The sequence below is a fragment of the Fringilla coelebs genome, assembly GCF_963513975.1.
Source record: "Fringilla coelebs genome assembly, chromosome: 8".
Classification (NCBI taxonomy): Eukaryota; Metazoa; Chordata; class Aves; order Passeriformes; family Fringillidae; genus Fringilla; species Fringilla coelebs.
Window position 1 is genome coordinate 28,050,568 of NC_140066.1, and position 24,826 is coordinate 28,075,393.

Sequence of the window (24,826 nt, forward strand, 5' to 3'; positions counted from 1 at the left end):
ATGAAAACAAGAGAATAAAATCACAAAAGCATTGGAACACCTAATCTCACAGTGTCTTGAACTTCTTATATTTAACCTGGTCTTTAGCTGGGGGAAAGCTGACTCAGTCAAGGCTTGAGCTGAAGCACAGATCAAGAGAAAAGATTTCAGAAATTACAGGCATTCTGCATTGTTTCTATAACAAACTGTAAGTAGAAGATCTGCCATTTTTAAAGGCTGAACCTCTATTGGTTTATAATTATTGGTAACCAACATCAATGGCATTATCTCAGCCTGAAAGGAAAAAAAGAGTTCCTGTATTAGACAGTTTCTAAATTAGAGAAGGAGCTCAAAGCTCCTCAGAATATCAGAAAAAGAGCTAAATTCCAAGGCTTATCCTTTCTATTAAGCACAGATGGACAGATGAGGTCAAAGACACAACACATAGAGGACTGTAATAGACGTCTTAGCAAACCATTGTATTTACCACTGCAACATCAAAAGCTTGTTATCTTGAAAACAAAAATTGGAATTTAGTTGTTTCAATAAGAATTTAGCCACCCAATGAAATTACAGCACTGATAAGACTTAGAAGCAATCCAAGTGGTCTTTAAACTTTCCTCATCTAAACATTACATGTCAGGTATTGCTCACTTTGAACATCAGCTTTTTCCTTTTATTAGTATGAAAATCCAAAGTCTAAAGTCACTAGGAAAGATTTGCTCCATCTTCCTACTTCCAGTTTGAAGTAGTCAAAGTCTCTGTTCATAAACTTTCACATCTGCTTATGCTGCCCACATTTTATCCTGGCAGTACAGCAAAATGTTCAAGTAAATGTGTAAGTGGAACAAGAGAACTGGACTTTGAAAACTACTGAACAAATGAATTTTTTGAGCTTCAGTTTTTGGATCATTTATGAATCTTATCGGATTGAACAGAAGAGAAGAGATCAATGCCAAATATTTCTTTTGTGTCAGAGCTCAGAAGAATTAGTCTTTTAGGGACAAATTCTGATCCCAAGTGTACCAATGTAAATACACTATGTAACATTTTAAAAAGTTTCCAGTCAAATCAGTAGAATTTTCTGTCAGTTGTTATGCTCAGAGTCAGTAGGTCAAGATAGAAATCAGATGCTTTTTTCCCCTGCAGGTAGAGGGTACCAGTTCATACTTGTATGTATTTAACACCTACAGTTATCTCATTATTCTGTTTTGTCTGGTTTTAAAACCATAGACACTTAAAGGCACACACACCACTCAACTTTGCTTAAGAAAGGAGAATGCAAGATTGTCAATGGTAACATGGAAGCAGCAAATTCAGTCAGATTCTTCAATTTCATGCAGCAGCCACATCCTGTAACAAAAGTAATGTGCAGCTGTTCTTGGGCACTATGGAGCAACTGCAAATACACGTGCAGCCTCCTTAATTGTTAGAACAGTTGAATGATACAGTGCCTTTCACATAAATGTTTTAACACAGTAAAAATTACTTATAATATCCTGGGCCCAAATTTTACTATGTATGGGTAACTATTTAGGCTGAAGGGTTAGAGTTTATTTTGCATTTATCATTCAACAACCTATTGCATTTGAGTAGATTTCACAAGACCAATAAAAAAAGGGCTTCTTATACGGTACCTAGAAGTGATTAAACTCCAGCTTTGTGTAGTAATGACCTTTAGCTCCACTCTTTCATGGCTCAGACTGGTTGAACAACCTCAGTAAGAATAACTTTTAAGCAGCATTCAAGGATATCCTACAGTTGTATGTTCATGGGCAGGTATCTAAAATACACCTCTGAATCCTGCATTCAGCAATGGAGCTTGAACAAGGCTGGAAGACACATTCTTTTTAATTTCTTCTGCTCCCTTTTTGTTTCTTTCTTCATTATTCAAGAGTCAAGTGAATTGCACAAGGGGCAAATGATTACATTTGAAAGATATGTTAATCTGAACCAAGGATACTTTAGATCAGCACAGAAGGTGGATTTAAACAAAGAAGGGAAACTATTGAGCTTTCTGTCTGTCACCTGTAACAAACAGCAAAGGAAAAATCATATTGTCACCATCTTGAAAACCCCATGCATACAGACACTTCTGTCAAAAAGTAATAGTTTGAATAAATATTGAGCCATAACCTGCTCAGACTTCAAAAAATGACTACCCTGTTAAAATTCATGGAACCCCTGCTATCCTACAGAGAATTCATCATGGCACTTGTCATCCATTTTCTTAATTATTAAGTCTTGAGGGGAAAAAATATTATTTTTATTACCTGATTTTTTTTCCAATCTTATGAAAAAACCACCTGGTGTTTGTGGGTCTGCCTTCAGCTCCTCATTTTCAGAACTGGGATGTAGGTGACGTTTGCACAGCTGATCTAGGTTATTTTATGTCATTGGTTGTGTGCTTTGGTCATTGAGATCACAGATTACAGTATCACTGATTTGCAAACCACAAGGAACATAGATGATATACAGAGATAAGCCTGCACTACAGACCATAGCCCATTTTTTTCCAGGACTTATGAATGTGTTTTCTCACACATGCTTTCAAAACAAGCTGAAAAAAGGTTACCCACTATTAGCAGTTCATCAGGATATCTGACCAAGAGCCTTCCCTGCCAGACTCAAGGATGACCCACTCACTGTTCCAAGTGGCTCAGTTCACAGTTTTTAACAGTGAACAATCAATAGTTTTAATTCACCAGGAATAAACTGTATGGGTGAAAGGTGACAAAACACCACAACTTGGGCAAACTTGCCGTTCAAATGAGGTAAAATGCCATATACTTTATGTACCAGAGAAAAAGGGTGGAGAAGGAAAAGCAGTAACAACTTTATACACACAGCTGGCTAGGTAATTGGCTTTGTTCCCTTCTCAAGTGACTCTGCTACGCTTCCCCGCCTTCCTCCCCCACCCCCACTGGTTTATAAAACACAGCTAGGAGCCAAAACCACAGATGGTGTCAGTCAGTCACTCCAGATCTTTTGAGATGATGATGCAATATTCACTTAGGCTGAACGGGGACCTGCCCAACTACTAATTATTAGTATCTGTTGCATACCTTGTAAAAACCTTGAATCAACTGCTTTGTTTCCCACATTCAAGATGTGCCACAGACAGAAGCCAAAAGACTTCAACATTGGTGTCACCTCCTTGCACCAAGTTTGGAAAACCCCCCTAATAATTTTCTTTCATCCTCCTTAAACTGGCATTTTCTAAAACCTGAGAGGAGGTTGTAACCAGAAGGTCTAGGATGCTGTGTTGGCACAGGTACTTTCACTTTAATTCATATCTACTGATACAGGCAGGTTCTCTTACACCAATTGAGAAAACTTAAGGTCTAAAGTGAAAAGTGTTAGTATTAGTTTACTCTTCAGATATCATACAGGAGTTGAATTCCAGCACCAGACAAACCAGACCTAGATCAACAAAAGCTTTATTATCTTGACCAGAATCACAGAATATTCTGAGTTAGAAGGGATCCACAAGGATCATAGAGTCAAACTCCTTGCGTTAGAAGGGATCCACAAGGATCATAGAGTCAAACTCCTTGCCCTGCACAGAACCATTCCCAAGAGTGACACCAAGTGCCTGAGAGCATTGTCCAAACACTCTTTGAGCTCTGTGAGGACTGGCGCTGTGACCACTTCCCTGGGGAGCCTGTTCCAGTGCCCAAACACCTTCTGGGTGAAGAACCTTTTTCTAATATCTAAACTAAACCTCTCCTGACACAGCTTCCATTCCCTTGGGTCCTGTCACTGGTCACCAAACAGAAGAACTGCCTGCCTCTCCTCTCCCAGTCACAAGGAAGCTGTTCCCCCATCTCCTCCACACTGAACAAACCAAGAGCCCTCAGCAGCTCCTCATATGGCTTCCCCTCAAGGCCCTTCACCATCTTTGTTGCCCTCCTTTGGATGCTCTCTAATAAGTGAGTGCTGAAAGGACTTTGCTATTTAGCCCTATCTCTTGGATCATGTGCAGAAAATGTCTTCCAAAGATCATATCCACAGCCTTTGGAAGCAGAGCCAGGAAGCTCCAACTGCTAGCTTAGCCTGCATACCTCACCTCACAACAAGCACTTGTCTTTCTCAAGCAGCATTAAGCACAGGTGCTCTCTCATTCCCATTTCAAAGATAGAGGGAGGCAAAGAACCCAAACCAAAACCACAGTTGTTTAAATCAACACAAAAAAATCTCTCACGAAACAGGCTTGGCCTATTTGGCAGTTGAGCAAGTGCACTAACCTTTGCACAGTGTCAAAAGGGGAGGTGCACCATGGTGAGTTAACCAGCCCCCCAGACATCCCAAAGGGGCTGGGGGCCCTGACCCCAAAGGAGTGCCTACTTCACAGACCCTTCCCTGGAGCTGCAAGGGAAACCCGTGCCTCAATGGCTGGACATGTTAAGGACAGAACTCTACACTGGTGAAAAACACTGGAATATGTTTGCTTACTCAAAGTGCAATCTAGAGGCTCCTTTTCTCAGTGAAGCAAGACTTATTCAGTGCCCCTGCACACCTGGAGTAAAGGAGAGCCCTATGAAAAACCCAGGGCTGCAGTTTTCACAGGGCTGGGGTTAGTTTTCACAATGCACTGCTCTCTTCTAACACTGTTGAGCAAGACTTGTATGTTTAACATTTCTAACCAGCCAAAATTGCTCTTTATATTTGATCAGGAATAATTTTTTTTTTTTTACCTTTGAACCTGCCTTGCAACAGGTTCAAAGGTTACCTGGGTGCAGTGTCGCCTGTTTATTAAAGCCACACTCTGATGATTCGGGGCTTAGACCTGCCACGGGAGCTGGGGAAGCACCACTGGAGCTGGGGAAGAACCAACCCTAGAACACCCTTGGGAGTTGTAAAGCAGCAAAGGAAGCAAGCTGTACCAGCCCCTCCATCCTCCTCCAGCACTGAAGGAAGGTAAGAAAATCCCTCATGGTCAGAGCCTGTATTTCCCAAGTACTGGGCTTCCTGCTCCTACAGGGAAGTACTGCAAGTGGGATAATAGCCTCAATTTGCTGCAATACCTGGATCTAATGCACCTTTCTTATCACCCTGTGTGCTGTTAAAGGCAACAGCTGTATGTTATTAAAGAAGCAGGTCTGGGCTCAGGGGTGGCACACAGGGAAATCACAGCTTGAACGAGAGTAGCCACCTGAACGCTCCCTGTTGCCATAGAGTGGCTGGAAGTAGAAACCTGTCTGCAGTCCAGGCTGAGGCCATTTTCTTATCAATTTGTTAGTTATGCCTATTTAAAGATACAGAGCACAAAGTAGCAGTGCCAGGCTCCCACTCAAACCAATGTTTAGACAAGGTTCCAAAAATATAAGAATATTTGTTTTTACAGTATCACAAACAGTAAAAGGCTGCAATATGCTAGGTCATTTATATGCACAAGCTTATTGGCAACACTTAATACAATAGAATCTAGCTTAATCCCTAACTAGAAATATAGGAGCTGGCTAGAATGCCTTTTATAATGGCTTTTTAAAAGCCCATATCATAGGGTATGGCACACCAGACTGCTGCCATTGCCTTGGTACAACTGCTTCTTCCAGCTATAGAGATGGAGCCTTCTCCAAGCTCTTGCTTGTGTACAGAGAGGGTGGTGGAGACAAAGATCAACCTGAAATCAAGCTGCAAGCAAGAGAACTGGAAAAAAGCTGCTCTTCCAAGTCCTATGTCCATCTCCTATCCTTACCTCCTATCCTGAGGAACGCACTTGTGCTCTGAAAAGATAATTTATGTTCCAGTGCAGTTCTTCTGCTTTACAAAGCTGGACATGGCCCTTGAAAAGCAGAACAGAGCAATAAAGAATTATTGTGTTTATAGCATTAAGAGAACAAACTGGAATTTTAAAATCATTCAAATAAAGAGAGCTCACACCTCCCACAGACTCACAAAATTTAAATCCAAGTTTTGAATGGCCAACACAGAAAAGAGTATATGGAGCAAATGTTTTCTTTCACTTATTTACACCCTCTGCTATTTGCTATGTGTAGAAAGGTTATTTTGGCTTCTTTGGATAACGAAAGCTCATGTTGTGCTATGACCTTAAAATTTGTTACAAAAGCTCACCTGATTCATCTTCTATGCAAAACTTTTTTGACAGTGATAACAGAAAGGAAACAACCTGAACTCCCCATAAGCATAAGCTACCTACTGCTCATCTTAAGTCACTAATGGGTATGGTGGGTGCAGGTGTAAATTTTATACACATGCACAAAGAGAAACAAAGGTTGAGATTCATAACTCTGCTTTATTTTTTGACAGAAAATTTCTAGCAATAAAGGATCTGTGCCTTTCAAAAATCTGGAGCTTTTTCAAATCATTTATGAAAAATTAAAAGCCTCAATATTTGCATGTCACTTGTTATGTGTAACAGGGGAAGAGTGTCATCTGTATTCTAATTTATGAGCATTGAACAGAAATGATCATTAAGGAGAAGCTTTCCTATGTGCATCCTTGAATCCAATTTTTGTTGGAGCTGTGACACCCACTGAGCCCAGGCAATAGTGTAGCCCTACAGAGCTCTGTGTCACATTTGGGGCTCCTGGCAGGCCAGGTAGGACCGTGATGTGGGCATGTTCTCCCAGCCTGCAGCAAAGTGAATGCACCTGAGATACACACAGCCCTGCTATCCAACAGCTGACCAGTGACAGGGCAAACGCACTGCTTCTTCTTTTGCTCCTGGAAAAATAACAGCCCGAGGCAGATATCTGAAGGGGGAAAATGCTGAGAGAGGCACACAGAGCGGGTGCTAATGGCCCTGGCTGGGCTGGGAGCCTGGCCTTGTCTCCTTTCTATAAGCACAAATGCCCCCTGACAGGCACTATTAAAGCTGAAGCTCATAGCTTCTCTGAAATGCCACAGGAAGAGATCTGGGAAGGAAAAGCCAAAGGCAGAGGAGTTTCATTAAGAAAAAGCTATTTCTTTTTTATGCTCAGCTTACAGGAAAATCAGTGAATCAACCCTCAGTTTCCCTAAAAGATACCTGCCTGGCTAAATAATGCCACAGCTACATGTAAGTTAGCTCTGCCTGAATAGTATAAAGATTATAGCAGCAATAAAAATATACTTGCAATTAGTAGGGGCTACGTGTTTTAGCAAGCCAAGGTCCAGTACAGGTTGTGGTTTGGCTGCAAGTACATGCTGTGTTAATTCCATCTCAGCTTTACACTTTGTCTAGCTAAGCGTTATTCTGAAATTGTGCAGCATAGGAAAACTGCCAGATGGGAAACTCCTAAGTGGAGAAAACAATTCTAAAATCTGAGGTTAAGGCAATAAAGAAGAGAGATAGGTGAAGTTACTGTCTTCCCATCCCTCCAAACCTAACGCAAAATTCCAGTTACATTGGACAAGCACTGAAGAGAAAAAGGGAAACTGCAACAGCGATAAACTTTTAAACAAAGAAATAAAACTGTTAAATCATTTTTAAAAATCCATGTCACAGCAGAAAACAAAACTGAAGCTTGAAACATGATTCACTGTTACCTGGTAGAAACAATTGCACCTGTGTATGTCTATAACAGAACAGAAAGAACTAGGTAGCTTTTTGGGAAAAAAAAAAAAAAAAGAAAAAACCCAACAACAGCTACAAGAAAACTAACATCAAAGCCGAATAAAGCCACCAGCAGAAATCCAGCCCACCAGCAAGTCCATTGCAGCATTATATGAGAGATGCTGTAGTCAAAACATTTTGTTGGTATTACAGGCTACAAATCTTTGCTCACCATGACATATATGCAGCTATAGAGAGAAAATTGCTATTGTTGAGAATACAGCTTTACACATAGAAAAGATAATAGCAAACAGCTTAGAAAGAATAAACTATAATTTCAAATATTTTGATTTACTTTTTGTTTAGATCTACTTCAAGCTGTTTTCATTAACAAACAAAAAAGCTCAATTACTTCCTCTTGTGTGGGTGGATAGTTGGGGTTTTTTTTGGTTTATTTTTTTAAATCACTCCAGTTTCCCCATGCAAGTTCCTCCTTTAAAGCTCCCCTCCCAAAAGTGCACAAATTGATTGCCAATGTGCTTTTCTGCTTGCTGATTTATTTAAACTGGGGACAAGAAACTGGCTGTTGTTTTTACCATGAGTGTTACGTAAGTGGTGTTGGTTCTGTACTGCGCTACTAAGGCTCCCTTTTACTTAAGGAGAAGAGGTTGATTTCCTACTCTATATCAAAATGGTAGGTGCCCTTACTCACTAGTTCTCATCTCTATACATGCTCTGCCAGATTTTCTGTGTAAGGAATGAAGTTTTACTGTATTTGTTTTATTGCTCATGAGTTTGCTTGTTGTTACTCACATGGGCAAGTGCAGTGATTAGATGCAGAGTTGAAGATAATGAGTTTTTCAGGAGCCTCCTAGGAAATCTCTGATAGTGTGCTATCAGTTAAATGTGGACCTTGGCTGAGTTAAGTTCAGATATGTGTTTGTTCTTTGCTCCTCATAATTGAAGTGCTGTGATAATATGAAGTTATGGACATTAATATCTAGAAGCTTTAAGTGCTACCTTTTCTCTGTGTGGCTAAGGTGACTTGTGATAATATTCTAATTTTCTTAGGAGTTCTGTGTGAATTTTCAAGTCAAGCTTTAGTCCTTGCTCTTAATACCATGCCCTGTCACTAGAGAAAACTTCCTATTAATATAGTTTTGATGAATGAATGAATGAATGCACTTTTTTTGATGCACTTCTTGCATTTTTGCAAGAAGTGAACCTGTATTATCCAATAGGAAAAACAGTAGCAGAACCTGCTATACTGACTGTATTTTAAATTCTTAAAAGCTTCAAAGGGCCAGTTGTGCATGTTTCTGAGTAGTTAGTTTCAAAGAGAAAATCTGATATAAAGACTACATGAAAGCTTGGCTTTTCAATTTATCTGAGAAAATAATTTTTAGTACTAAGTAGTGTCATGATGTTGTTGCCCTCCTCATGGAGAGACAGTAATTTTCAGCACAATAAAATTACTTATTTTAAAAAATGGCCTTTCTATTTAAACATACTGCAAGCTTGAATTCAATTGGTTTCATCAGCAAGGCTCAGAAACCACAGCACTCCGCTTCCTGAAAGTTACTGGGGCCTCATCCTTTCCCATCCTCTAGCAGGGTGTTTCTCAGCTAAGATCAAAAGGTGCTTCAACTGTTTAGCTCTGACTCTCTGAAGAGGTACTCTAAAAGCAAAGCCTCACTGAAGCACATCCTGGGCTTAATGCAAGTTACTGAGCATTTTGCTTCATTTTTTGCATGGTTCTGCTCAGAAATCACTGCTGAACTTTTGTGCTTTAACTTCCTTCTGGATGTTCAAAGTTAGATGTTCTTAAACCCTGTGGAACACAAGACTTCAGCTGCATCAAGGAGGAATATGCAATACAAAGTTTCCAAGGAGTAAGAATTGGCAAAGGGGCTCACATCTGCAGGAAGACACCAGGCAAGAGCTGCACTGTGTAAGCAGATGGAAAGAGTGAGTTACTAATGGTTAAGTAACTAATTAGTGTAGGTGGCTGTACTCCACTTTTCCTGCTTGTAAACAGTCAGTGTTACCTTACTTGTGCTGAGAAAAAAGATGTCACGATCATGCCAAAAGCTTAGGCAAACTTGATGCAAAGTACATAACTGCAGAAGACATTCTCCCAGGCAGAGCAGACTGTTGCTTCCAAAATTGTGCAAGTATCAGAAGTTGCTTTGTTGTCCATAAAGAACTCTTGCAATGGAGAGGACACTGATTTTTCTTCATATTTATGTAATCAAAAGTACAAAGATCAGCCACTTTCCAGTGGAGAGAATCTCACATGGAGAGGATAGAGGATAACTTTGATTCCTTCTAGGTAATGAAGGAATAGCTGTAAAGGGGAAGGTACAGTAGAAATGAGAATGTGTACTCCTGAACTCAAGGCTGTAAACGGTATCACCGTAATCTCTTCTGATAAAAATGAAGCCTTTGACTCTGGAGCTTAGTGCATCTTATCCCTGACCATTGATCAGGGCAGACAACCTAAGTACACTTTCAACTGTCCAGCATCTTCTTGCACAAGAAGCTTAACAGGTGGCTTGAGACATCCTGTGCGTTTTGTATCCCTGGGAGTTGAGCCCTCAGAACTCAAGGGTTTCAGACACTCCACCTCTGACCCCTTTGATGTCAGACTTACCCTGCAGTGGAAGTGGGTGTCTGTCCAAAATGCTCTGTTTTTTTCCTGTTCTGCACTGTTTTCACTAAATTGATATAGATCAGGTATTATGTATGCACAGGGCACTTGGATTTGTGGGTTGAAGTCCAGTTGTAGCTGTTCCATGGCACAGATCTAGGCTGCAGCTGTTCTCTCACTATGGACAGGAAGGTCTATCAAGTACAGATTCCTGTCCTCTCTCTGGCTTTTCTGCTTTGGTGGCAGCAGGATTAAGTGGCATTTGGATGATACCAGAGGTGATAAATTAGAAGCTACTTGGATTGACAAATAGTTACAGTAAAAGCCCTAGGGATAGGAAACAACTGTCCTAATTCTGGGAATTGAGACAAATTTGCTGACAATCTCTTGCCACAGCTTGAATAATACACCCTATGAGCTTTGATTGAAGAGACTAAAGCCCTTTTGTGGAAACACTGTTGGAAAGTAAAAGAAAACATGGTCACTATTCTATTGATAAAGTAAGGGTGTTAAAAATAGTTTTTCAGATATGAAAAACATTTTGTTTTGTATTACCTAGATCTGTGTTTTTGTGCATCTGTGCTTTTTTATATGCAACACTAACCTCTCTGTCTTTAAAGGGTATATATGCAAAGTCCTGCATATGTAGTCTCAGTCAGGGCTGTAAATGGGCTAATAAAGACTAAAAGTTACTGAAAACACCCACTAAACCCTAGAAGCTAATGAGCATATAATACTTCCCAGACTTTAAAGAAACTTGTCAACAGTTCTTTCTTTAAATTAAAAATTCATTGAAATACAATTGAAAATCATCCTTGACTACCAATAGGGATGCTGGGAGGGCTACAATGGGATTACACTACTGTCTGATCTTTCTTTCTTTTTATGCAAGAGACTTGTGGAATCAATTCAGAAACTGAAGGCAAAAGTTTTGCTGTATTAAATGATCAATTCTTGATTCTTTCTGGACTTTGAGTTCTTTGCTCCAAGCAAAAAAAATCATATCCTTCAGGGTTTGATTTTCAGCCCTCTTAGATGTCCTGGTACAAACTACTTTGCAAGTGAGTCAGTGAGAACAGGGAAATACCTTGATGGAAAAATTTTCAGTGACTTGTCTACTGATGCATGGAGCATTTGGGGTTACTGGGTTCTCTGATCCTTATAACAAAAAGGTCAGACAAGTGTCTTCAGTAAATTTTCTGTCCAATAAGTCCGTGTAACAGACAGTAGCTATTTGTGACAACTGCTCTGATCTGTCTGACCTAGTCAGACAGTGTTAATGGTAAGCCATATAAATAAGGTAAAGAAGAGGACTTGGTGCCATAAATAAGACAGTTTTGTTTCTTACCTCTAGCATGATACTTTAAAAACAACCTATTATTCATGGTTTCTGGGAAATCATCTTAAAAGTACTATTAAAATAAGCAGATGAGAGCACACTTCAGCCAATAAAACTGGTGCAGCTGTACAGGCCTGTGGTCTCTCTGGGTACCTGCATATAGCTCTATTTTCTCACTGCTGATTGAGAAATGACCAGGGAAGAGTCATGTGAAATGCTGTGAGTGAAAACTCCTTTCTCAGTCTAGAAAGCTTCCAACATACAAATGGTGCAAATGTGATTTGCTCTGTCACTTCGATTTAGTAGTGGGCTCTGAGCTAAAGGAATAAAGTTTGTATATTCAACCTTTCATGATGGAGAATGGAGATGCCTCTACCTAGCTGCCTCAGTGCTCATGCTATAAAAAAGTGTCTTGCTCATGTTAGTGAAAGAGGAAATATAAACCATAAACCATATGCAGTTTAATCACTGCAGAAAGCTGCTTGCTAACTGCTCCATTAATGGTCCAGATATATTTAGTGTCAAGAGCAGCTGATTACCAAATTCACTTAATTAATAATCTTCAGTTTTCCAAACCAAGCAGTTCTAAACCTAAACTGCTAAGTAGCTTTGTCCTGAATGTAAACTTGATCAGCAGACCTGGATTTAGGTTCTGCTTTTTTTTTTTTTTAATTTTTTAATCCAGGCTCAGTTGATAAAGGTCCAAAGGGAGATGGGTGATATGCTCTGCTACAAACAGGTTTATGCTCCCATAGGATCAATATGCCCAGTGACTGGAATTGCCTATCAGTGGAGAGTCCCAAGGGCAGCTCCTGCCTTTCAAGCTGCAGCACGATCTTTTTGGACTCTCAGTACGTGAAGCCAAGGTCAGGAGTTTGGAGGGCACGTGGCAACTAAGGTTTAGAGTAGGAAGGAGGACCAGGGAGTTGGTATTTCTCAGATATGTCGGTGATGTGCATCTGGCAGCTTGGACTAGCTGAAAAGCCTCTGAGGTACCCTTTCTTATCCAGATGCAGAGCAGGCAAAGCATGCCTTTTTTACCAGAGAACACACCAGGATTGCTGATTAACACTGCCACTGGAAACTACAAAACTGTAAAACAGATACAGGTAATCTAAATGATCAGTCTGGGCTCAGATACCCAAATTCCGACTTCAGGTCCTGTCTGAACTTAATATTGGTTTGTAAAATACCTTTATCTTCATTAGAATTATAGTTTAAGGGTAACTGGAACTCATTACATCAGGAACTCCTGGTATTCTTCTTGCACAGGGATTTATTGATAGCTGACATATTATCTACTGGTGGAGTTCCTTTGATTCTGTATGAAGGAGTTTGAAACAGTGTTGCTATTCATCTTGCAAAGTGTGAGGTGGTGTGTCCTGCATAGATATTTAGACATTAGCAAATACAAGTTGCTAAGATCTGAGTTGATTCAGACAGAAAACAGTCCTTTCTCTTGGCAATTCAATCTTAAAACACATCAGAACATTTTGGAGATAAAAGTGCTTGTTTCTAAGGAAGAAAGCTCAGGTGTCTGTGTCTTACAAAAAGTCTGCATTGTCAGATTTTGCTTCCCTGTCCTTGATGAAAGATACCCTGGGGAATGCAAGCAGCAGAATTGTTTCTGTATTTCCCAGTTAGATTTCCATTGCACACACTGACTTCCAGGTCACCACTTCCTAGTGGAAAGCAACTTTCACAGTTTTGATTTGTGCTGGTTTTTTGCCTGACCACACTGTCACTCTCTGAAATATTTGTCTGGCATGACCAGTAAAAGCAGCTGACAATGAATGTACTGTTTGTCCTGCAGACATATATGTAGGTGCATCAAACATGTAATTTATCAATACCCTTCCTATTTCAGCAAAAGCATTTCCGATTGAACACTTACAATGTTGAGGAATTTTCTTACTTCCACAATTCACATCATTGAATCATAGGCATTTTTTAGTTATACTTGGGGAGATAGATTAGGGAAATTATATACTGGTTTTTTTTCAGGCACATTTTTTTTACTTAAGGGTGGAAAGAATCTGTTCCTTGTCTGACTTCATCAGGCTTCAGTTTTCTGTGGAGGTGGACGCAGCAGAGATTAAGATTTATGGGGACAGGTGACTTAAGATCTCTTAAGAGGCTTAAAACATTGCATAAATGTGCTTCACTATTGTACCAGGACTCTCCAGGGTCAAACTGCTGAAATGATTTGCAGTATTGTTTAACAAGCTACTTAAGTAACCATGGCTCATAGGTAATTAAAGCTTCTAAATCAAGTCTACTAAACCTCCTATTTGTTTCAGGTTCAACTCTGGCTCCACTGATCCAGTACAATGATCTGGATACTTCAAGTGTTGTTCTCACCGCTCCCAACACCAGCACTGATCAGTCTCATTGCATTTGGAGCTGTCATCTTCCTGTGGGTGATAAGCAGGCCAAAACCCCTTTTACCTCCTGTTGACTTGAACAAGCAGTCGATAGGAATTGAGGTAATGCTTTCTCTGCTTGTGGGCATGGTCTGTTTTGGAACTTCATTGACTACTGATCCATTCTGACTCTGGGTGTCAGTGGAAACTCTCCTGTCTGATGTGCACAGCCTTCTCTCCCAAGTGTACAACTCAAAAGCACAGTGGAGAGATGGGAAGTTTTAAGATGCTAAGATGAGAAAGAGCAGCTTGTTCCAACCAGGGTTAGGTGGGATTTTTACCAGATGGCTTTGGCTGTCACTGACATTTTTCCTGTATTTTCAATGCACTTTACAGCTTTCAAACTGGTGCTCAACTTCATGTAATAATGGAAGTGGTAGCACTCAGTCAAGGCCTCTCAATAACCTGTAACTCAACATTAAGGTGGGCCATCTAGAAAATTCCTCTGCATGTGACTGAGTAGATCGAAATCAGGAAGAGAAAAAACTTCCCTAACAATGCAATGCTATTGAAATGTTTTAAATGGGAATGATGAGAGAGTGGCTGAGGAACAAATGATATTTTATCTGATCTGCACTATTTCATAACCACGCTTTGTTCCTAGGGAGGAGCCAGAAGAACTGCACTCTTGACAGATAACAACCTGCTTTCTTATTACTTTGAAGATGCTAAAACACTGTATGAAGTTTTCCAGAGAGGAGTGAGTATTTCTGGTAAGCTTTGCATCTGGTGGTTAGTACTTGTCTATCACAAGCAAACAAATTTTTTCCAAGATCCTTTTCCTTGTCTCTTGGCTGTGGTAATAATGCAGGCCAGCAAAAGCTCTTCTAACCTTCTGTGGGGTGGAGAGACAAGTGACCATATTTCTCCCAATTTAGTACTAGTCTTATTTAGGAGACTGGGCAGGAACAAGCACCGGAAGCTGAAGATGGTAGAGTTCAGTCACGAGTCAGCAGACACAAAGCATCAGAGGAACTGGGGGGGAAACACCTCTCCTTTGTCTTATGATGTGAGTTTTCCTGTGAAATTACTGCCTGTTTACAACAGATATGAATTTGTGCATGTCCTATGCATGGAAATGTGTGATGGTTTGCAACCTCACATGGGTTGTGCAATTGAGCAAATATCACCAGATCTTAGAGGTATTGCTTGTAAGGATAAAGCTAAAGTATTACAACCTTGGTTTGGGCAAAAAGTGCTTAACTATGGACACTGACTTGCTCTCCATGCAGCTGCCTGAATGCCTGACAGAAAACATTTCCCACTTCAAGTGTTTAGTGTTACGCACTTTAGTGTTATGCAACTTCAGTACTGAGCTTTGAAATTGCTTTTCTGAACTCTTTCATTAGGAAATGGTGACTGTCTAGGCTACAGGAAACCCAAGCAACCTTATCAGTGGCTGACATATAAACAGGTGAGTATTGTAAATGACAGATGAATTAATTTGGGATACTGCCTTGTAACACTAAAGTGAGGGAATAACTATCTTGCAGGTTTCAGACAGAACTAAATACCTGGGATCAGGACTTCTGCAAAAAGGATGCCAACCATCATCAAATCAGTTTATTGGCATTTTTGCTCAGAATAGGCCAGAGGTAAGCAACAAATTGTGTATTCTTTCCTACACTATTCTGACACCTTGGGGTGAGAGAAGAGTCTGTATTTAAATAGCTTCAGGCCACATCAGGAACAATCACAACTTTTTCCTTCCCAATTCCCTTTTTACTGAGGGAGCACATCCCATTCCAGGCATGTAATACAACGACCTCTCACAACTCTTATTCTCATGGATGTGCTCCTTCCATATCCCCCCAATGCCTAGTGCATGGGCTTGTCAAGCTGTGTGAAGTCTGTAGGCAGTCCTGTCTTGAGGAATCCTAGTTTTCCTTACTTGTGCTGTTTTCTCTTTTCAGTGGATCATTTCAGAATATGCCTGCTACACCTACTCAATGGTTGCTGTTCCACTCTATGACACTCTGGGACCAGAGGCCATTGTATATATTGTTAACAAAGGTAAATATTGACTTCCACTCTTTCATAAGGATTTTTCTAGGAAACTTTGTTTTGGGAGGGCTAAGTTCAAGGAAATTTGCAAAAATCAGAGTAGCTTTAACCTTACTGCTCTTATAGACACTTAGTGAAGCTGCTTTGCAGAGCACATGGTTCAATGCCTACAGTGGGCTTTCCATGACTCCTAGTGTCTTGATTGCAAGACCACTGAAGGATCTGCTAGATCCTGTGGATCATTCTGCAATCGGAGTGCTCAACTATTTGCTATTTGAGATTTTGCAATCATGAACTCCCACACTGCCAAACAATCAGACAATGCAGACAGACTTGCATGTAAATTAAGACTAGATGTGTGTGTCTGTCTGATTTAGAGTTGTAGGATGAAAAGAGTGGAGGAGGGAAGGGTAAAGATTTGCCTAAATCTGTTTAATCTATCTGTTTATTGCATGTTCAACAGAAACAACATCTAGCAGGCCAACATGGAATAAACTGGCAAGGAAGTTAAATAAATCTTCAGACTTTCTTTCCCCAGTCTTAGGGGAGATATGGGGGAAATAAATATCCCCTGTTGTTCCAGTGATCTGGGATCTATCCCAAAAAAAGGATTTGCCAAGCAAAACCACTTCAGTTATGGTGGTGAATCTTGGAAGCAGGTGTTGATTTGGGATTACACAGCTGTAATTTACCCAGTCTAGCTGGGAACTGGCAGGGTCAGGCAAATCCAGTTCCTCTGCTGACTTAAAGGCCTTTGTAACTGCATCTACAGGGAAGCTGAAATATTAACTCACAAATTTTAGCTACCTCTTTCAACTGGGCCTTAATTTCTTTTGATTTAAGGAAGATGGCTAAACCTAAACAATATCATAGCAATACCAAAAGTTTCAATGCCCATCTTGACTGTGAGCAAAGATATTTCTCTTCAGCTCCTCAGCATTTGCCCTCACTTTATATTGCCAGAATATCAGGTTTGCCCAATCAGTTGAGTATGGTGGGAGGAACTTTCTCAGCACTGTAAGCCAGCCACTGAATCCATATCAACAAATGCAAATGGCGCCAAACCAATGTTATGTTCTAAAATTTTGTGCTGCTGAGCTGTCACTGGCCTCATGTCTTCTAAAAGACACTTCTGATAATTTCTTTTCTGTAGCTGACATAAGTGTGGTGATCTGTGACACGCCTGCAAAGGCAGAGGTCTTGCTTAAGAACCATGAGGACAAAAAGACCCCATGTCTGAAGATTATTGTTCTCATGGACCTCTTTGATGAAGAGCTCAAGGACAGAGGAGCTAAAGTGGGAATTGAAATTCTGTCACTGCAGGAGGTTGAGGTAGGTGTCTAAAGGCTTCTGTAATACTTTGCCAGCTAAACATCTTGATCTTCTGTGGCAGCAATGACACTTTAATGCAAGCATTACCCAGTTGTCATGCCTGTACCTGACATCTTAATGAGCAGTCATTTTGAAACTTGATATCTTTAGCTAAACAGAGTTGCAAACAGTTGACTAAAGTTGTGCCCATGTGTTCTGAACAGCCAAGACTTGCTTAGCCTAATTTGTGATCCTGTTATAACAGGATTTATCAGGCTTCTAAGCTGGCAGTTGAATCTAATTGGAACTGTAAGTGCAAATTACTGGCTGCTTAGACATCCCAATACTAGGCTTAAGCTTGCATACATGTAAAGAGATGTGGCCTACATCAAGTAAAAGGAAACCTCTCTACTCAAGACTTCCAAATTCCTAAAGTAGTTCTGATCATTTTCCACACATTCAAACGTGTCCTTTCCACACTTGCAGCAGACAGTTTTTCAGAGTTATGTGTATTGGATTCAGGAAGAGGTTTCTGTTTGAATGAGACAGAGTATCAAGAGGCAAAGTAGTAAAACAGGTGTTGCATTTGAAATACAATTACTTATTCACCTATTGTGCATATCTCTTAAGCTGTGTGTTTTTTCTAACACAGGAGCTGGGAAGAAACAACATCAGAGAACCAGTTGTAAGTATCTCTATGAAACAGCTATAGACTTGTAAAACTAGTCTCTGGAAGGACCTCTTGCTATGCTGCTAGTAGAGGAGGCTGGCAGATTGTTTTTGTGAACCAGAATTCCTGATTCATCTCAGTTAGGAATTGTATAGTAGTAGTATATTGTAGTTAGAGATAACCATCATAATCCTCACACTGACTTTATGTGGCTTTTTCTCTCTAGCCTCCTAAGCCTGAAGATCTTTCTGTTGTGTGTTTTACAAGTGGAACCACAGGTAAGAATTTATAGTGATGCTTCCCCACTGAAAGAGCCTCCCCATGCAGCTTCCTTGCACAAAAGAAAAGAAATCTTACAAACATGGAAGTAAACCAGTAAATTACCAGAGCAATGCCAAACTGCTCTTGCAGTTTTACTTGGAATACTGTCATTACAAGTCAAGTGCACTACAATAAAGCTTATTAAAACTGGGAGCAAGAAAAGCCAAATTCATGTTGTCTTACCCTATGAAAAATGCAGCCTTAATGTTCAAGAGATTGGTTGTTCAACTGTGTATTTTGATCCACAGGGGCTAAAGCAAAAATCTTGTTTCAGCATTCTCTATGCTACTCCCAGTTGCTCTGCTGTTTGAGTATCCATCTCCTTTATGTAATATCCATAGCTGAAAGCACTAGGGATGAGGCATATTTGTGATCTCTTATGAGAATAAGTGCTGGGACTGAGCCTACTACTGAGATAGTTCAAACTGAGCCAAAAAAGACATGGGAACTGCCAGCAGAAGCAGTCAGAGCCACAGCTCACCTTGCTTGATCTCTCCAAAGGTAACCCTAAAGGAGCCATGCTGACACATCAGAATGTTGTTTCAAATGCTGCTGCCTTCCTTAGATGCACAGAGGTAAGCCACTCTCCAGGACATGTCCCTCAGTCATGAAACCAGCTTTAATGCAGGCATTTTCTGTAAACCATTCACTCCCAGAAACTGATGCTTTCCTAAGTGCCCCCTTTTCAATGAGACAATACTACTGCAAGAAACCTGGTTTGAATTCAACAAGAACGCCTACATAGAAGTTATTCTAGAATGAGTCAGTCCTAAATACCAAGAGTACTAAACCATCTATTTCAAAACTTGCCAAAACATTGAACTAATTTTGATTTAGTGTGGCTGAGTGACAGCTGCAAATCTTGAAGAGGTGATGGATGAGCCTGAGCCTGAGTTGCTTCAGTCATTGGAAGTATTTGTCTCAAAGTACTCAAATTGATCCCAATTTTATTTATTTTCTACTTAATAGTAACTCAGGCAAGCATAGAAAATGCTAACCTACTTCTACTTCCTTTCTCTCTAGAACACAATTGAGTGTACAAGCTCAGATATTGCCATTTCCTATCTTCCTCTGGCTCACATGTTTGAGAGAGTTGTACAGGTATGTACAGATATATGTATCTGAGCTTTTATAAACCAAATTAGAGTAAAAGACATTAGCAATGTGTATGTCCTCAAAACCTATTCACACAATAACTTTCCTTATTTTGTAATAACTGGGCACTGGAAATCATGCTGCTTTTCATAGATTAATAATTATGGCTAGTGAAGCTAGGAATTCTGCTTGACTGAGGTTAGTCTGGTCAATTTTTAGACTGTGATATACAGCTGTGGAGCAAAAGTAGGCTTCTTCCAAGGAGACATCAGGCTGCTAACAGATGACATGAAAACCTTGAAGCCAACACTATTTCCAGTTGTACCAAGACTGCTCAACAGAGTCTATGACAAGGTATGTGAGCAATTTTAGCTATCTTTTCTTTGTGTTCATATATCCAAACAAGCATACAAATACATAATAATATTGAATGTGTCATAATATCACCATTAGTTAATTACCCCTTAGCAAGAAGAATTTTTTAGAATCCTTTCTGAGGAGATGGAAAGAGTTCTGGGAATATAAGAACAGCATATCCAGTCATGACTGGGCTAAGTTTGTTGCTGTTAAGAGAAAAAAGCTTTGTTCACTTTTGCAATGCAAATGAATCAAGTGCACAGCTAACAGGATCCCTGTTCCTCAGAGCTATGGCTGTAGTGTTTCAGTAGTAATATGAATTAGTATTGCCTTTTGGGTCACCTCCTAAATACTGCAGTGGTGAAGACAGACCCTAGAACACTGAAGTAAGATTTGGTGCCTCTTAACAAAACAAGAATGAGAGGTACAGATGTGAGTTAAACCCAAAAGTTACGGTACTTTTCCTTGCAGATCCAGAGTGGTGCAAACACCCCAGTAAAGAAGTTCCTGTTAAAATTTGCTGTATTTATGAAGCTGGCTGAAATAAAACAGGGCATATTTCGAAATGACAGCATTTGGGACAAGGTAGTCTTCAAAAAAATTCAGGTAAGTTATTCCAAGTGTAAGGGAGCTAAGCAATGTAATATTGGAGGATCTGATGGCTTCTTTTTCACTTGTAGGAAGGCATGGGTGGAAGAGTGCGTATCATGGTGACAGGTGCAGCCCCTATATCTCCCTCTGTCCTGACATTTCTTAGAGCAGCATTAGGATGTCAGGTAAGCTGAGTTTTCTTTTAAAGTAAACCCTGTTTGACTATGCACAAATGAGTGAGCAGTGATATAGCTGGGGTCTGGCTCAGCTTGTTCCTGGGGAAAATGCTGTCAGTCTTGGGCATTTACAGAGTGCTTCATCTGAGTTAACTGTAACAGGAAAAAAAAAAATCTGCAGGGCCCACTTTAAACTACAACTACCAAAAAACTAAGCTGTAGGCTCAGAGAAGAGGAACAGAGCAGCAGAAATAGGAACATTCAGCACTCATAGTTAGGCAGCTGCCTCTGAATTTTGCGACTTATTCTGACAATCAATGAACTCCCAATGTAGCACATTTAAGAACAGAAAATGAGGTGACCAAAGCAAAGGTTGGATAGGTGAACTTCAATATCTGGTTACACCAATAAGATCAAGATATCTTAAAGGCAAAGGTTGTTTTGGCTTCCTTCCTAAGAAAACTTGAGCACAGGCACGGTCGAAACTGAGGCCTTTCACACCAAGGACTTGATGTTCAAGGAATACTCATCCTTTCTCGCACAGATCTTTGAAGGTTATGGCCAGACTGAATGCTCAGCTGGATCCACTTTCTCAATGCCTGGAGACTGGACAACAGGTATGGGAGCTGAGACTTGTGAAGTCTCCCAGAGCTGTCCACATAAAGGGGCACTCAAGCCTCAGTGCTGTAATGCTCTTAGTTAAATGAAAATTAAATCATGGGTACTCAAAGTGATTCTTGGTAGCAGCAGTCACCTGTCTGTTTAATAGGTACTAAAATTCCTGACTCAGCCAGATGAGGAACCCTGGTGTAAAGTGGCATAGGTCAGTTTAGACTTTGTCCCAGAATATTGGAAAGGAACAGAGAGCGCTGAGCAAACTGGATAGGGACTTCCCAACTGGCCTTAAGAACCTAGCTTTGTCTCCTAAATGACCTGTTTTACTCAAAAATATTAGACATGATACTTGACTACTTTCCTGAAAGACCCTGCAGACTTAGCTTTTATCTTAGCAGTACTGCATATTCTAAATTCAGACTCAGGTCACCATCTTTGTGAACACAGTAACTGCAGAGCATAATGAGGATGAAAATGCAAACGAATACCAGGATCTATGAGAGGGGGTCCTGAGGAGGCAGGAGTGGTTCAGTGGTTCGTGGCTGATGTGGTAGATTACGCCAATAGTGCTCTAAGCATCAAGACTTACCTGCTATTTGTCCTACATAAACTTTCAGAAAATGTCATTGCAACAACTTGCTTCAACATTTGATGCCAGACTCCTTTAAATAATACTGGTTCATGTTAAAGCAGTGAACAAACCCAGTATCTACTATCACTGAGTCTTTTTTGTTGATTTTTTTTTTTTCTCTTAGGCCATGTTGGAGCCCCTCTGGCTTGTAATATGATAAAACTAGATGATGTGGAAGAAATGAGCTACTTCTCTTCTAACAATGAAGGCGAGGTAGGTACTATCTCCTGTGCATGTCAAGAAATACTGAAACATAAGACTTGGTGGCTAACAGTGTTCTCTACTTGCTATAGGTCTGCATTAAAGGACCAAATGTGTTCAAGGGTTATCTGAAAGACCCTGAGAAGACAGCAGAAGCAATTGATAAAGATGGCTGGCTCCACACTGGAGACATAGGGAAGTGGTTGCCAGTGAGTAGTTGCTTAACACAAACCATCTCTTGCATATTAATTCCTTAGTTCACAGTATTCTCTAAAGATGGAATTCTAGGATAAAAGTCTCTACACAGTAGATTCACTAGGGTAACTCAAGTCAAAGCTCCAAAGACCAATTAGGTTACAGGATATCAAATAACACCTGCTAGGCCCATAGTTAAGACTATTCTTCACTGTAGAAGTAATATAACAAGGAGTCTTGGTTTCTGTCAGAGGAGAATAAAGGAGCTGTCTAATCATGTCCTGAGCTAACTGGAGAAATTACACAAACCCTTCTCTCTGTAGAAAGCAGAGACTAGTGTGTGGTTTCTAGACTGGTTCCAGATGTGCCTTTCATACAACTAAACAAAGCCTGTTCATCTTCTCTTATATAAGCAAGACAGTAACTTGGAACTCATGACTTCCACTTTTAACTTCTAGAATGGAACGCTGAAGATCATCGATAGGAAGAAGAATATATTTAAACTTGCACAAGGAGAATACATTGCTCCAGAGAAGATAGAAAATGTCTATATCAGAAGTGCTGCTGTAGCCCAGGTCTTTGTACATGGGGAAAGTCTGAGGGTAAGTGATGTTAAGAGCATCCGGCAAGATTTCCTCCCACAACAAGTTCTGGATGATCAGGGCGAAATTTATGCATGTACAAGAGTCCTTGAACAAAACCTGTTCCTAAGAGAGCTGTGTTTAAAGGAAGATGTTCTCAGACCTACAGACTTGCCAGGTGACAACTGGCATTGTTGCAAGCTGGGTAAAGGCTAATTACATACTTGTGTGGGATTAGTATGTCAGATCACTTCTGTGCAGTTTAGATTCATAGAATAGTCCCCCCTGCAATGAACAGGGACATCTTCCACTAGATTAGATTGTTCAGAACTCCATTCAGCCTGACCTTGAATGTTTCTAGGGAAGAGGCATTTACCACCTCTCTGGGCAGCCTCTGCCATTGTTTCACCACCCTCACACTTAAAAAAAATCCTTGTATTTAATATAAATTTACTATCTTTTAGTTTAAAACCATTATTTCTTGTCTTATTGCCACAAGCCCTACTAAAAAATTTATCCTCATCTTTCTTGCAAGCCTCCCTTTTAGTTTTGAAAGGCCATAAAAAAGTCTTCCTGGAGCTTTCTCTTCTTCAGGCTGAACAACCCCAATTCTCTCAGCCTTTCTGCACAACAGAAGTGTTTCTCCATTCCTTGGCCATGGAGGTGTTACCTATGCTAGCAGAGGCCAGTCTTCAGTCTATAAACAGCCAAAAGTAATTGCTGGACCATTCAGCACACATAACAAACTGTGTCAGTACTTCAATTACTGCTGTTACGACTCTCAGTGACTCAGAAATCCTCATAGCTACCTTTGAAACTCTGAAAATTAATGGAGATGTACATTTGACTTGTCATAGAAATACTGCCAGCAAGCAAGCTCACAGACATTTAGTATGCTTCAGCTTGGTCTCAGCCTGACTATTTCCACTTGTTTTCAGTCTTTTCTAATAGGTATAGTGGTTCCTGATGCTGAGTTGCTTCCAGAATTTGCAGCAAAACTGGGAGTCAAAGGTTCCTTTGAAGAGCTCTGCAAAAACCCTGTGAGTGGCATTGTGTTTAGTGGGTTAGAGACAATTTAATTCTAAGTCCAATCCTACATTGCTCTGAATCTGTTCTATCCACCTCTTTTCAGTAATTTGAACTGGTTTAATGCTGAGTGAGTCATGCAAACAGCCTTACAGCAACAACTAGAACTGAGTATAGGTGTCTCTTGTTTCAAGGGCTTTCTCACTGCTTCTTTTCCAGTGAGAAGAGAGATATGACTCTGTAGTGGCCTTAATATGAGAAATCTTGAATGCTGAAATATGTATTCTTGCCATCCTCAGTTGTCCCTGACTGGGCAAATGCTTATGGTTTTGAGCTGCAGTTACAGAATCCCAGCTTTACCCACTCTGCTTCTGCTGTGTTTCTTCTAGGCAGTGAAGAAAGCTATTTTAGATGATATGACCAGACTGGGGAAAGAGGCTGGCCTTAAATCCTTTGAACAAGTGAGTACTTTCAAATCCTGCTTGTCACTAGCACCTGTATTGCTAACACAGTGGCTGGGAAGTCTCCATTCCTGCTACTGCCTGTTCCAGGAGGGGCCCTGAGGCAGCTGCCCCAGACAACTGATTGAAGCAGTCAGTGAAGCACTGGCTGGCTGTCCCTATGCGGGGAGACCATGGGCTGTGAAGGGCAACAGTAGTTAACAGTTTAGTTACTGGATCTCCTGGGACTGAATTCCTGCCCAAGGAAGCTGGGAAGGACTGTTGCTTGTCTTCTAATGATGTGTAATGCACTAAATGGTTTTCTTTCAATAGGTTAAAGACCTGTACATCCACACAGAGTTGTTTTCTGTAGAAAATGGACTCTTGACACCAACACTGAAGGCAAAGCGAGGAGACGTTGTTAAATTCTTCCAGAAGGAGATTGAGGCCCTCTATTCATCTACTCAGGAATAAATAGCCAGTTTAAATTAAACTGCATGCAGTAGTTAAATCTGTGACACTACATGGCCTATGGTGAAGACAGGCTTGAGTGGAGGGGAACAGGAACTTAAATCTATTTTTTAGTAGAACCTGAGAAAAATGACTTGTGGATGAAGATGGCTGTAGTATAACTGACAACTAGCAGTGTTAACATCCTGTGGGACTGAGCATCAACTGTCTAGGCTAAGCCAGAACTTTCATCTTTCTTACTGTGACTGA

The 24,826-nt window shown here is 40.4% G+C and overlaps 1 protein-coding gene across 1 annotated transcript; it reads left to right on the forward strand.

Annotated features, from left to right (window-relative positions):
* Positions 1–13,799: 13,799 nt before the first annotated feature.
* On the forward strand, positions 13,800–24,580 carry ACSL5 (acyl-CoA synthetase long chain family member 5; the record flags this gene model as incomplete). The annotated part of the gene is made up of 20 exons (XM_084210408.1): positions 13,800–13,955; positions 14,497–14,605; positions 15,242–15,306; positions 15,386–15,487; positions 15,806–15,905; positions 17,050–17,228; positions 17,860–17,892; positions 18,104–18,155; positions 18,700–18,773; positions 19,222–19,299; positions 19,513–19,647; positions 20,122–20,256; positions 20,331–20,426; positions 20,962–21,034; positions 21,788–21,876; positions 21,957–22,073; positions 22,518–22,661; positions 23,579–23,680; positions 24,056–24,127; positions 24,440–24,580. The coding sequence occupies 20 exons, from the start codon at positions 13,800–13,802 to the stop codon at positions 24,578–24,580; spliced, it is 2,052 nt and encodes a 683-aa protein (XP_084066534.1).
* Between the last annotated feature and the right edge of the window lie 246 nt (positions 24,581–24,826).